This window comes from Barbus barbus, assembly GCF_936440315.1.
Source record: "Barbus barbus genome assembly, chromosome: 28".
In the NCBI taxonomy this organism is placed as follows: Eukaryota; Metazoa; Chordata; class Actinopteri; order Cypriniformes; family Cyprinidae; genus Barbus; species Barbus barbus.
This window is the reverse complement of record NC_136756.1, coordinates 25167320-25183144: the sequence shown is the minus strand read 5'-3', so window position 1 is coordinate 25183144 and position 15825 is coordinate 25167320. Positions and strand designations below refer to the sequence as shown.

Genomic DNA, 15825 nt, shown 5'->3' with positions numbered 1-15825 from the left:
TCAGATTGGAGTTTTTTTTTTAGTTCTGTGCACAATATGCAATACTGTACTTCTATACTATACATTTTCTCAACAAGTGCAACACGTTTAGTTTTTTAAAAGATGTGAATCATTAAAAAACATTTTTTTTTGTTAATTATAGCATGCCACAATTGCTGTTAATGATGTGTAAGTTGTATTTAACCAATAATATTGACCCGCAAATAAGTGTCTTCCTCATAACTTTTTAAGAAATCAGCACCTCTAATGATCTAAATTCTTTCCACCAAGCAGCTCTCTGCATTGCAATTGGTACCGCATTCTGCTCATTTGTCATATAACACTATCACTGTTCATCACTGTTGCTGCTTCTGCAGGGACTCGGTGTGGATGTGCTGACCTCTCCATTTTCTCCCACCCATCCGTTGGCGTCCTTCGCTCGCACCCAGTCCTTACCCACGTAACCTTTGACCTCCCCTACGGAGCACCTCTCACTCGGATCCAGTGCTAACATCCTCCTGAACATCTGCATGCATATGGGCGTGAATCTTTTCCACTGAGATGGCACGGGGGTTTTCTTCGGAGATCTGTGCCAGTCTGCAAACTCCTCGTAGAAATCGTCGCTGTCGTTGCAGCGCTCCCAGGGGAAGAAGCCCGTGAGGATACAGAAAAGAAGCACGGCAAAGGCAAAGGAGTCTAGAGTGGGCTCCACACGGAGCGGAGGGACTGTCACCTCCTTCTGACCTTCCTCCAAGACCATGGCGCATAGCTCAGGAGCCATATACGGCAGCGTGCCCGATATGAAGCGGATGAAGGTTCCTTGTCTCTGGGTGAGGCCGAAGTCGGCCAGTTTGACCCACCGGCACTGGGTGTCCAGCAGCAGAATGTTCTCAGGCTTGATGTCGCGGTGGACCAAACCACGCTGGTGGATGAACTCTAGAGCACAAGAGATCTGAACGGCACAGCGCTTCACTGCGCATTCAGGGATGCCCACCTGGAGAGAAAAAAAATGCTGTATAGTAAGTGGTTGATTTAGAACAAATATTGTTATATCCTATATCATTCTGAGATCCAGGGGGAAAAGTTTTGTAATTTTTTTTTTTAAACATCATTCCATTGTTTGGAGCGTAAGAGGCAAATTGTGAAAAAAATTAAATATTTGTTTATTAATATTTTATGATATGTCCAGTGTAGAGGACATAAGAAAATGAAAACAAGAAAAACAGTGTTCTTTATATTAATTTTTTTTATTAAATATACCAGTCAATTTTTAGGTTCCAGGCTATTTTGTTTTCAGTAAATTTTTTAGATGTTGATTTTAATAATATAAATAATATATTAAATTAAATTCAATAATATATTATAAATAAAAAAACTAAGAAACTAATAAAACTTAAACCATGCTTCAATAATGAAATATGTAAGTATAGAATATCTTAATATATCATAAAACATCTTAATGTAAAAATATCTTAAATTGTATAAATTTCAAAAACTTTAAACTAATAAAATGAAAGGTTAATATATATTTTGTAGTTTGTACTTTATATAGTCTTATATTTTTTATATATCTAACAAATATTTTAATTTTAGCTTTATGTATGTTTTATATATATATATATATATATATATATATACTTTATATGATTTTTTTATTTTATATGATTTTATCATATTATATATATATATATATATATATATATATATATATATATATATATATATAATGAAGTAAATTGCAAAAAGAAATGATAATAAAATCATATAAAAAAAAAAAAATAAAGCAACCAATTGTTAAGTGAAATGGGCCATTATGCTCAGTAATTTATTTTGTTAATAATAGTCTGAACTATTTAATAGACTCAACAGTATACTGACACTTATGTGCACAAAATTCTCTCAAGACAACATCATTGAACAATAAATTAAAATCTAAGGTTGCATGAGTTTAGGAGCCCCTGCGGCGTTATTGCCTCTTTAAATCTTTCCAGGCTTCAGTACGTCTGGCTTAAGGTTTCAATGGATATGCTGAAGTAACAGAGACTCATGTGGTGACAGAGAAAAACAGCTGCTCTGCTCTTTTACTCACACATTACACCCTCCAAAATTTCCTGAGAGGACATGTGAACATTACCGAAATATGTCAAGCGTACGTCCTGCTCCAAGTGAACATGCTTAGCGTGTGAACGGGCCTGTAGCACATAGCGGTGCAGGGCAGGCCTGGAGTGACTTTAATGATCTGGAGCTTTATTTATTATGTAGACATAATAAAAGAAATTTAAACACTCTTTTCTCACTAGTTTCTGATAATGCCCTAATAGTAATACTGTTCTAATAGTGGCCAAAAGTAAATATGCATGTATTTTATCCAACCAATCTGAAGTTCACCATTCCGGCATCTCAAATTCTGGATTATTTTAAACATTTTGTCATAAAATGACACCACAGCTTATTTCATTGCTAGCATTTTTTGAAGTATCTACAGTTATGGAAGCTCTCAGATGCTCTGTATATTATTTTTTCTGTTTTGTTTTCTTGTTATCCTGACACACGAAAATTCTGTACATCACTCGTCATTTCTCTATTGTGCGATGCATTTAATCAGTATCTGTCAAACATCATACATACTGTACCACATCTAGAGTCACTATAGTGTCTGTGATGATACAGTCGTAACCTTCTCAAGTTTCGGACACTGATTTAGAACTCGTCTGCCAATGACAGAGATAAAGTGACAGACTTACTTTAAAGTGAACGTCTGGCTTTGTGTATACAAATAAATACATATCTAAATATGTAAATCAATAATAGTCTCAACAGATACTGTCACTTTGCTTATGTGTAGGGCACAAAATTCTCTAAAGACGACATCATTGAATGAAGGGGCTTGAAAAACCCTTTGTGACTTTGATGAAAATTTAATACAGTTTAATAATACATTTTGGTTCTATTTTAAATATCATAAAAGATTAGTATGATAACTTTTTCTTTTATAATAAGTACAGATCAGAATAAATATGTTGTTGCATGACAATAGAACATTATTTCACACATATTTCGACATTGTATTTTTGAAAAAGTTATTTGAAACATTAAAGTAGATATTTATTATTGCATTTATTATGCTTTCTATGTATATAAAATCCCTAATTTGCAGACACCAAAATGTGATGTTTTGACTTGACCCATGTATGAAATGGGCCAATATGCTCGGTAAAATATATACAGAAAAAAAATAATGCTTGGCCTCTTTGGGCTTCAGTATGAAATATACACCAATAAAAATACTATTGTAGTTCTTGCATCGTTTGACAAAATTATAACTTGACTTGAAATGATGCATAACCAAATATTAACCTTTATTTTAACTCATGTCCACCATCATCAAAATTCTGTCATTTCTGTAATTTGTGTAATATTTTTCACAAAAAATATTTGAAATGCCTTATTTCACTCTTTGTTTGGATCATAATAGTTTTCAATAATTTATGTTTTATGATACATTTTTAGTTTAAATTCGAAAGTCTGGGACAGTGGAAAACTATACGATGTACACATAAAATGCAACTGAAAAGATGCTCAAAAATAACTAATGATGGCATTGTAAAACAGTTTTAGTGTTTCTTAACACATAAAAACCAACCTCTGGGACATTAAAGTGCCTATATATTTGAAGAAATCTGTGAATTTGCAGTGCTTTAGCATAACTTCATGTGAATAAAGGAAAGATCTCATGATGTTTGAGGAGGACCCACCCGTGGCTGGATGATGGCGAACAGGTCCCGTCCTGTCACGAGCTCCTGGGCGAATCCGTAGTGCTCGTTGGACTGGAAGGCGATTCCAAACAATCCCACGATGCAGGGGTGGCAAGACAGATGCAAGGAGATGCAGTATTCTCTCAGGAAGCCCTGGAGCTTGGTCGAGGCCTTGGGCAGCACTTTGAGAGCCATTGGAGTCCCTGAGACACAATCAGCAGTGAAAAAGTAACAAGATCAGAGGACATTCGGCCTTCCTAAAAGGTGCTCTGGAGACAGTTTGTAGTGGAAAGTTAGTTTGTAGTGGAAAGTATTTTCACAGCTGTTCGGATGATATCAAGATAAATGCCAAGGCATTACGATCTGTGGGAGTGTAAAAGAGGAGGTAGTGTTTCATTTAAATAGCATTATGTCATTTCTGCATTGGTCAAACTGTTCCTTGCAATACTGATACACACACCACAGTAATTCCCACCTTCATGTGATAGGCTACAGTATTTAAATAATACATACAAACTAATACCATCTTTTGATAATTACGGCTTTCAAAAACGTGTCTCGCTGTTTTAAGTAGTTAAACAACCCACTGGGCAAAGTTACGTCCAAAAGACGTCTTTTAGCAGTCTTTGCACACATTGAAAAGACGGCCACTGAGGATCTAGAATGAAAGTTTTTATGACGTCTTTTTTTGACGTGTTCTGGGCGTCCGATATAGACGTTCATGAAACTTCCATACAAGGTTCAAAACTAGTTCAAATGTGGTCAGTGGACATATTTTTAACACAATTTAAGATTCATTTAGACTTCATTTATACTGTTTCTGGACCAAATGAACACTCTCAGGATGCATTAAATTTAAACTCATGTTATTTCAATGTAATTTCCATTTGTAATGGCAAAGCAACTCAGACACCGTCCAAAAATCATGAAAATAAAAGAATCTTCACTGAAACAGTGTTGAAGTTTATGAGATAATTAAATGATCAAATAACTGAGGATCGAGCATTTGGTAAAATCAACTGCAAATCAAAGACATTAAATCTCTGAAGATCTCAGCAAAGAAGGATCAAACGTCTCCACAAACAGCATCACCAGCTTCACTCATTAGATTGGCTTTATTTCTATCAGACATCTAGAGAAGCTCTTATTGAGAATTAACAGATGTTGATATTTGTTTCATTTGAAGTCACCATTGTGGTGCGCAGTGTTCGCTTTAGTTGGGATCTTGGTCCTCGTGCTTCTTGTGTTAGCTTTTTATTGGCTGCTGTAACTGTGTTTGTGAAACACTATTGTTGCAGCAAAGGAGGCCAAATTAAAGCACAATCAAGTGGTTTCAGCTTCTTGTTGATGATGATGATGAAGTCATCCTAAAATGAGCATCTAAGGTTTAACATTTGTTTTATATTTGACATTTTTAGCCACTCAACCTTGAGAATCTGCAGTACAGGTACCAAGAGAATTGAAATGATCGCTTATTCTGAAGATTTGCATGAGATATTTTGAGTAAACACTTAATGTAGTCACACAGACATCAAGATTTTGCACATGAATCACAACAACGGTGACAATCAAAACAAACAAAGCTTCATGCTGCAATGCATGATGGGTGGCTTCATAGTATAAACTCTTCCTTAATTTTCAAGCTTTTTTTGTTTTGATTGTCACCATTGTTGTGATTCATGTGCAAAATCTTGATGGCTGCGTGTGACTATATGATGCATTTTCTCAAAATACTTTGTGTACATGCTTTTCATCCATAAATATAAACACTCCCATTAAAACACAACATAGTAAGTAAAGTAAAGTCGTGACGTATTGTCAAGTATGGTGACCCATACTCGAAATTGGTGCTCTGCGTTTAACCCATCCAAGTGCACACACACAGCAGTGAGTAGTGAACAAATGCGCACGCGCACACACACACACACACCGTGAACACACACCCGGAGCAGTGGGCAGCCATTTATGCTGCGGCGCCCGGGGAGCAGTTGGGGGTTCGGTGCCTTGCTCAAGGGCACCTCAGTCGTGGTATTGAGGGTGGAGAGAGCGCTGGACATTCACTCCCCCCACCTACAATCCCTGCCAGCCGGGGACTCGAACCCGCAACCTTTCAATTACGAGTCTAATTCTCTAACCATTAGGCCACAACTTCCCCATCAGATGTTCATTTTCATAACACCTGATTTCAGCTTTCGTTGCCACAACAATTGTGTTTTACAATAGCCAAAAAAGCTAACACAAGAAGTACGAGGACCAGATCCCAACTAAATCAAACACTGTCCACCACAATGGTGACTTAAAATTAAACATATACCAACATTTAAAGCTCTGGTAATTATCAATAAAAGCTAAATATGTCTTACAGAAATAAAGTCAGTCTGGTTAGTAATGAGTGAAGCTGGTGATGCTGATTGTGGAGTTGTTTAATCTCCCTCTGCTGAGGTCTTCAGAGATTTAATGTCTTTGATTTCTGTTTCAGTGAAGATTCTTTTATTTTCATGATTTTTGGACGGTGTCTGTGAGTTGCTTTGCAATTACAAATGGAAATTACATTGAAATAACATGAGTTTAAATTTAATGCATCCTGAGAGTGTTTATTTGGTCCAGAAACAGTATAAATTAAGTCTAAATGAACCTTAAATTATGTAAGAAATATGTCCACTCATCACATTTGAACTAGTTTTGAACCTTGTATGGAAGTTTCATGAACGTCTATATTGGGCACGCATAACACGTCAAAAAAAGACGTCTTAAAACTTTAATTCTCGCTCCTCAGTGGACGTCTTTTCAACATCTGCAAAGACATAAAACCAATGGACGTAACTTTGCGCAGTGGGTAATAATGTGCTTTTGTTACACCAACACAAATTAGCTAATGTTATAGGCCTAATCTTTTTGTCATGACACGTGCAGAGAGAAGAGGCGAGAACTCATGCGCAGGGGAATGATGGGTTTTTAATATAATAAAAAGAAACAAAAACACAACATAAATTCCCCCCGAGGGGAAAAACAGGCAGACTAAGCAATACAACGATCAGGATCTAGAAACACACAGGACTTACTGCACATCACATTAGACAACGTGGCCGAACAGGACTGCAAACACCAGGATCATTTAAAGGAGACAAACAAGGAGGAACCAGGTGTACACACTGAGACAATTAGGGAATAACAAGGAGGGCGGGGTCAAACAATCAACCGGGGAACACATGGAACAATCACAACACAACCCCATGTGCTCAGACAAGACAGTGACATCTGGTGGCCAACCAGGGCACACCCACAGGATACGTGACACTACCCCCCAACAAAGGAGCAGCTCCCAGATGCTCCATCTGCAACACTAAGACGACACAAAAACATGAAAAATGAAAATACAAAATGTCAAGAAGGGAGGTGGGCAAGAGACGGATCAGGGGGAGGGATGGTGGGCCAGGCCCGTGCAGAGGCAGGGGGCCCGCAGACCAAGGCAGAGCAGGAGACCAGAACAGATCCGGAGGGACGGACCAGGGGGTTTCCGGCCCAACAGGAACCCCAGCGCACGGCCAGGGTGGGGCCGGAGGGACAAGCCAGGCAGTGAGTTTACGAACGGCCTCTGTGGCCGTGACAGGGCAGACAGTCAGTTCAGAAACGGCCTCTGTGGCCGTGACAGGGCAGACAGTGAGCTCAGGAACGGCCTCTGGCAGGGTAGGGAGCTCGAGTGGAGCCTGCAGGGCGAGAAGTTCGGGTAGAGCCGGCAAGGCGAGGAGCTCGTGTGGCGCCGGCAGGGCAAGGCGCTCGGGTGGCGCCGGCAGGGCAAGGAGTCTGGGTGGCGCCGGCAGGGCGAGGCGCTTGGGTGGCGCCGGCAGGCCGAGGAGTCTGGGTGGCGCCGGCAGGGCGAGGAGCTTGGGTGGCGCCGGCAGGGCGAGGAGCTTGGGTGGCGCCGGCAGGGCGAGGAGCTTGGGTGGCGCCGGCAGGGCGAGGAGCTTGGGTGGCGCCGGCAGGGCGAGGAGCTTGGGTGGCTCTGGCACGACCTCCTGGCCAGCAGTGAGCTCCTGGGTAGCCTCCTGGCCTTGTGGGACGGAGAAGGCCTTCCTCCGCCTCTTCCTCCGTCTCCGGGAGCGGGGCGCCGCTGCGGCATCTTCGGCCACCACTAGGGGATTGAGAGCGGGCACCGCCGCCTCGGGAGCGCTGTGAGCGGGCACCGCCGCCTCGGGAGCGCTGTGAGCGGGCACCGCCGCCTCGGGAGCGCTGTGAGCGGGCACCGCCGCCTCGGGAGCGCTGTGAGCGGGCACGGCCGCCTCGGGAGCGCTGTGAGCGGGCACCGCCGCCTCGGGAGCGCTGTGAGCGGGCACCGCCGCCTCGGGAGCGCTGTGAGCGGGCACCGCCGCCTCGGGAGCGCTGTGAGTGGGCACCGCCGCTTGGAGATGCGCCAAAAACTCCACAAACTCCCCAAAAGTCAAGCGGCCCAGCCCCCTCATCCACTCCTCATCGAGTGGCTCCTCCAGGGCCAGGTTAAAAAAGTCCTTGAGAGCCGCATCGTTGTAGCCCAAACCCTCTGCTGCCTCACAGAACGTCAGGGCAAATCTCCTCACGTCAGTGCCCCTCTGACGGAGGGATCGCAGCGTCCTGACCTGGAGGATCCGTGAGTAGCGAGGGTTCCTCACGTTAGCGGTTGGAGGATGGTGTGGATCCATTCCCCGCTGAGTTCTCAGTGTCGGCCACGTTCTGTCATGACACGTGCAGAGAGAAGAGGCGAGAACTCATGCGCAGGGGAATGATGGGTTTTTAATATAATAAAAAGAAACAAAAACACAACATAAATTCCCCCCGAGGGGAAAAACAGGCAGACTAAGCAATACAACGATCAGGATCTAGAAACACACAGGACTTACTGCACATCACATTAGACAACGTGGCCGAACAGGACTGCAAACACCAGGATCATTTAAAGGAGACAAACAAGGAGGAACCAGGTGTACACACTGAGACAATTAGGGAATAACAAGGAGGGCGGGGTCAAACAATCAACCGGGGAACACATGGAACAATCACAACACAACCCCATGTGCTCAGACAAGACAGTGACATCTGGTGGCCAACCAGGGCACACCCACAGGATACGTGACACTTTTGTCACATGACCTAAAAATTGGATTCAAATGGTAACTTCTAAATTAACTGTCAGAATATTTTTTGTTATGACTAAGTGTATTTTAGCATTTCAAACAGGCCTTGACTTATACAAACCATCAATTGTTGCAAAAAAAAAAAAAAAGAAAGATCTGCGTGTGGCGTTCACATGCCATTTATGGTAACGAATATGACCGCGTTTTTTGTTGTTGTTTTGTTTATGCCTTTAAAATATGGGAGACAAATTCCACTCCAGTAAGCAAGCTCTATTATATACTGCTCACAAATGGAGTAGGTACAGAAAATACACATAGGCTACTGTGCACAGTAAACACTTTAAAGATGGACCAAGTAGTGAGGTAGTGTGTTATTCTGAGCATATTCATTTGTCTTGGTTTAAGATCAACAGTGAAAAGGCGAGGAGCGCCCATTATACGGGCAAGAAATGTAACGACTCCCCTGATAACGAAGAAAGAATCTCGAGAGAAACCTGCAAGATTGTTTCCCAATAAAGACGTCAAGCAAGTAAATGTTATTACAGTGGTATAAATGCTGACAACAGTCACAATCATTTATTATACGGATTATACTTCATTCTAATTGGTTAATCACGGCATTGGTATACAGTGTTTGTAATGTAGGCTACTGTCTTTGATATATCCACCGGACAAGGAAATAAAGAGTAGAAATTGCTAAACATAGTCACTGTGTATGTATTGTTTCAGAAAATTTGTGGAACTCGCTACACTTGCTTTTCAAAAACAAAACGAGTGGCTTCCTAAGCCTAAAACGTATCTGTCTGGCTGACATACCCTTGCAGCGGTGAGTGACCAGCAGCACACGGCCATACTTGCCACGGCCGATCTCTTTAATGATGTTGAAGTGTTCTTTAATCTCGAGCTGACATAAATTCTGAGATGTCAACTCCATCAGCTCGTCTATCAGATTGCTGCCCTCCTCCACTGAGCCCAGTTCAATCATTGCACTGCCTGTCCTGGGAAGAAAACAAAAATCAGCAAAACTCTGTTCTGTGTAATTGTTCACTATAATATAAATTGTATTGTGTGTATGTATGTGTATATATATATATATATATATATATATATATATATATATATAGAATCAGAATCAAAGGGTCCATATAAAAAATATATAATATAAAAAATATAATTAATATTTAAAAAGAAAGAAAATTGGCACCTACATTTTAAAATGGAAACATCTGGGAGAAAAAGTAATTGGCTCTAGTACCAAAACATTATTTTTACAAAATGAAAATTGTAAATAAAATACAGATGTTCATCTGTAAAATTGATTATCAGCTTTTGAAACCACTGTATTGTACATATACATTGCAATAGCTTAGTTTGTCCTCGTCTCTCATCACTGAACAATCAACACATTCCTCCTCAACGTCCAAACACTCACTACATACATTCCTGTTCTTGTAAAGCTCCTGCGCTTTTTTGAACTCTGATACTCTGTGTGCATACAAAACGTGCGTACAAGACCAGCCGCATCAGGAGAATGAATACAGAATGTACGTGTGGCATGTGAGATTATTAGTGTAGTATTATGAGCTCTTCCTTCTGTTTCAACTTCCTGATTTAAACAGGTTTTTGTGAGTTACACTGAATAACTGTTTGTTATTCCAATGAAAAATAATAGTTGCATGCTTACTGAACAAGAAAAATATGAAAACATGATTACATGTATGATGCTGTTTATTTCTTTGCTTTATTGTTTAACCATTATTACAATTAATTATTTAAACTTCATTAAAACTTACTTATAGTAAATTCATTTCACAGTATGTTTGTGCAGCTTTTTTTTGCAGAACCATTTTAAATATTTAATAACAAAAAAAAAATCACATTTACAGCCAACAAATGCATTTTTCCATTATCATCAATATGTTCAACTGCATTGTAAATTTGTGAAAAATTAAACCCATATTTCTTTACAAATCACTGTTTCTGCCTAAAAAGCAATGCAAATATTTTATTTTGATGCATGCATAAAATTATAAATTCAGACTAGCTCAAAAAAATGCATGCACATGATTTACTTTTATCGACAAATCTGCCATTGTTAGTCGTGTAGTAATGGCTCTCTCTGCCCTTCTCTCACCTCTCTGCAGCTGTGCATAGGATCAGGGCACCCAGACGCGCAGCAATAGCAGCAGTGCTGCAGCCAAAGCCGATGAAGAGCACTGCAAGTGAGGACTCCTGTCCTTTGAGCTCCTGGAACGCTTTATATGGATGAAGCACCCACTCTGGGAAGAGTTACGCTTCTGTGGTGTTGACTCCACCCGCATGGGCAGCACACGTAAACAAATGTTCACTCACATATTTCAGACACATAAAGATGAGACATCATATCACATATCCCCAAATATGTTTATGTACATTCAGATACAAACTGAGTTGGCCTAGTTATGACAAAAACACTGGATTTATAATTTTAGGACTGGCTTTTTTAGATGTAGATTAGCTAATAATCAGACATCTGAAACAGATTTTTGTATGAGGAATATGGTCATATATGTGCGTTTACACACGCATGCATTGTGTCTAGTTTTTTAAAGTTCAGTGTATCACTGTGATCGAAGGTGACATACTCCCACAGCACCATCAGATTCTATTCTTATCGCCATTCAGCAGTGCTTTTAGAACACATACAGTGTTATTTATAAGAACAGCATGACATAACCAAAAAATTTGAGTTTCGATAAACAGAAATAATATATGTATTCAAATCTCTTACAACTGTTTTAATTAAATTCCTCACAATATGTCTAGAAAATAATTTCAATTGTATTAATTTCAGAAATTAGTTTGTATAATTATAAGTATTCAACTAAATAAATTTTTTTGTCTTAAATTTAAAGATGTTTTTTTAACTATACTCTAAAAGATTGGTGTAGAAACAATTTTCACTCAGAAACTGCTAGTGAATTTCACAATTACAAAGAAACAACAAATAACATACAATTTTGAGGTATTTTCTTGTAAAATTCACTTCAAAAATCTGTTTTATTTTTTTTACACTATAGATGGAAGGGGGATTATTTTTATTAAAACTTTTTTTTTCTTTTTGTCAGTTCATCTAAAAGAGCTCTTGGAAACATTCTCACATACCTTCATTATTACTTTATCATTTATTATTATTTTTTTTTTCGTTTTCCTGCAACTTGTGTCCCAGATCCTGACTTTCAATCTTTCAATCTTTTCTACTTTCAATATTTCACTGTAGATTCAAGACCATGCAGGAAGGTCATCGGTTCTCACTTAATCAGTCATATTAGCGTCTACTTTGACACTGAGTTATGTCATGGTGGCTGAGGTCTCTTAGACACTTAAGGGTGCCTGTGACTTTCCCAAGAGGCCAGTGGGAATGGAATTACAGTTCAGTGTGGACAGACGCTCAGCCAAACCCTGCTGCTGCATATTTCATATTATCCAAAATATGCATCACACGCAACATGCTACTCGTCTTCAGTGACCTAGAATGCGCTTAGCAAATTAAGAGGAAAAACAAAAGCAGTGAACAGAATTACTATAATGGTTTCAGCGAGATAATCTTAGTTCATCACCACAGGAATTCTAATTTGGGGTGAAAATCACTGACTGGATTTGAAAGTGTGGGAGTGATTTAGAGTGATTTTGTTTCCCACCGGTGTGAATAACGGGAGTGGATCATGGGTTTCTTACCACCTGCTGTCACAGAATAGATTCTCATGAACACTATAATCAGATTACATATCGAGTTCTAGACAGTATGCCACTGTGTTTTGTGATTCAATTGGCATTTGCACTCACATTTATATTGTAAATTACACTACCATAGTTGAAAAAGGAATTCTGCTTTTAAAGATCATTAAATTTTTCATTTGTAGATGCACATTTTATTGTATTTGGACACTTAAAGGAATGTTCTGGGCTTAATATGTTAAGTTCCTTCAAAAGCTTTTGTGGCATTATAATGTTGATTAGCAAAAATAATAAAAATAATTTCAACGTACCCCCATTTGATGAAAACCAGCAAACAACTAACTAACTGACCAAAAAAGAAAAGAAAAAAAAGAGTATTTAAAAGAACAGATGTTATGCTTATCTTTTTCATTTTTAATTAATTTAATTTAAAGCTGTGATTTATAATTCAATGTAAATAACAATGTAAAGCTGTTTAAATCCTCATTTTTATGGTCATTTAGGGTTTCATAGTTTATATTGTTCTGTTGTTGTGGCACAATTGCATATAACTACACAGAATAGTGATTTTTTGCACACTAAAATCATGGATATACTTTTTAAAGTGAGGATTTTAGTGTTTATGGATTGGTTCCATTCATTTTCATTGTAAGTCCCTTAAATATGCTGTATGTAGGATTGAACTAGGTATTTCAGTCCAAATTCAAAATATTGGAGAGGGTTTTTTTCACCCGGCCCCTCCTCCTGCGTTCACACTCCTCACTGCGTTACACTCGCTAAGTGAGTGAAGTAATGTGATTTACATGTTCAGTCAATGCAAAGACGCGAATAGACGCGATTCGGCGCGAATGAGGCGGAGCTAATTAAGCTTTTGACGCGCGTAGCGCGTGATTCGCGCCAGTTGAACAATCTGAATTTTGGCGGATATTCGCGCCGCTTTAACCAATCAGGAGCTTGCTCTAGTAATGACGTGATTACAAATGGAGGCAGAAATCATCATCACTGTATGTGGATACCCGGAGCTGTACGATAGACCAAAGATTACCTGTTAGATTTACCCAAAATGAATCATATCTTATGTTTATCCACTACAGAGCCAGCGGCAAATGTCAGAAGGACTAGCCGAGTTATGCTCCTCTCTTCGGGATACATGAGCACGAGCGCCCGGTGATCGCCTGGAGCTCACGACTCCGAAATCGGCGAAGCACATTTTCAAATAGGCCCTGTTTTTATAATAAACCGCAGATTTGAGTTTTAAACAACTACATTCTCGGCTGAAATACACGCGTCCAGTGTTTCCATAGCACATAAAATGCAACTACCCTCTCAACAAAATCCATGTCAGCCATTTCGCAATGAGTCTGGAGCCGCCTGGCAATTCGCGTCTGTTGTGAAGTGAATTTCATGCCGCCAATGAAGCGAATTGAACTTGACACACACGCAGGTTGCCAGATTAACGACACCAACAGGAACAAGTACACATGATGATGAATGAAATTAAACATGCTGTGTTTTCAGCCGACTGGCAACCCGGGGTGCCGAAATACAATTGGGTAACTTAAACTGGCAGTGGGCAGGTTTCACAAACCAAAACAGAGACTGATATTCAGGCCCGGAACCCACATTTTCAAAGGAGAATAACTGACTGTAGCATTGTTTTTCAGATAAACAAGTATGTTAACTTAGCATGTTTCTTAAATATCTGCAAACATATTGTGGTATTTTTATGCTTTAGTAAAGTCAAAAACTTACATACAGCACCTTTAATTGAACTTAATTTAAGTACCTGCATTGATTTTTTTTTTAAATTGTGGTAATCAATGTTAAGCCATAAATGCTTTTGAAAACACAAAGAAACACACAAGATATTTTGAAGCATGTTGGTATAACCAAACAGTTGATGGTAGCCATTGCTTTTATAGTATTTTTCTCCATCCTATGGAAGTCAGTGGCTACCAGCAACTACCAATCTTTAAAATATCTTCTTTTGTGATCAAAATAATTAAAGTACTCATAAAGGTGTGGAACTTGAGGTTGAGTAAATGATCACAGTATTTAAATGTTTGGGTGAACCATCCCTTTAAATTGTACTGAATGGAATATTATGGAAGTTATATACTGTAAATAGCATTGCTTTAAACCAACTGGTGGCTTTAATTGATCATTTTAGAGCTTTAAACAGATAGGAACATGAAAATGAAAGTGAAAAAAGTGAAAGTGACGTGACATGTGGCCAAGTATGGTTACCCATACTTGGAATTTGTGCTCGGCATTTAACCCATCCTAAGTGCACACACACAGCAGTGAACACACACGCACCGTGAACACACACCCGGAGCAGTGGGCAGCCATTTATGCTGCGGCGCCTGGGGAGCAGTTGGGGGTACGGTGCCTTGCTCAAGGGCACCCAGTCGTGGTATTGAAGGTGGAAGAGAGCACTGTACATTCACTCCCCTCACCTACAAGTCCTGCCGGACCTGAGACTCAAACTCGCAACCTCTGGGTTACGAGTCCGACTCTCTAACCATTAGGCCACGACTGCCCCAAATGCATGAAAGACATCATGTTTAATCTTAAAACCAGTGCAAGTGTACATTCTTTTATTGTGTGACTTGTGTGTGACCGGCCTGAGGTCTTTATGCCAATGAGTAAGTTAGGACAAGACACAAGGTTTATTTTAGAGGAGAAGTGTTTTAATCCAGAACGATGTAGAAGGTGCAGACAGCTTCGTAAAATATCATTTCAGATGCCAGCCTATTCTCTCTCTGTGTGTGTGTGTGTGTGTGTGTGTGTGTGCGAGCGCCTGTTCGTCTGTCTTCTCCGGTGATGAATTAGGGGGCTGGAGGTCTGTGTGGAGCACACTTTTAGAAGCGGTGATTTCAATAGGTGCTATTCTTACAGGCTAATTACTCTCCCTGGCAAACATTCTTTGATACAGAGCTTAGGCTGGATTTTGAGTTGGACTATAAAGCGTGGTGAAGACAGATGAATATGGCACTAATGAACGAGATGGTTTTGATACCATCACCACATACGATTGCGGTTGACATATGTGCCCAGTGGCCTTCACCTTATGAACATTTCCCATCGTTCTTGCATTGTAATCATATGATGAGTGTCATAGGTGCAGCAAAGATGTTTAATCTTGTGAAGTCTTATAAATTTTATTTTATATATATACAGTGCTGCTTGAAAGTTTGTGAACCCTTTATAATTTTCTATATTTCTATAAGTCCTGAAAGTAGACAAAGAGAAGCAAATCAAAC

The 15825-nt window shown here is 39.7% G+C and overlaps 1 protein-coding gene across 1 annotated transcript; it reads right to left on the bottom strand.

Moving 5' to 3' along the window:
- Nucleotides 1-325: 325 nt before the first annotated feature.
- LOC306848757 (serine/threonine-protein kinase SBK1-like) lies at nt 326-9827 on the bottom strand (the record flags this gene model as incomplete). Its single annotated transcript, XM_079383503.1, has 3 exons — nt 326-973; nt 3735-3937; nt 9659-9827. 3 exons carry the CDS (start codon nt 9825-9827, stop codon nt 326-328), a joined length of 1020 nt encoding a protein of 339 aa, XP_079239629.1.
- Nucleotides 9828-15825: the final 5998 nt, after the last annotated feature.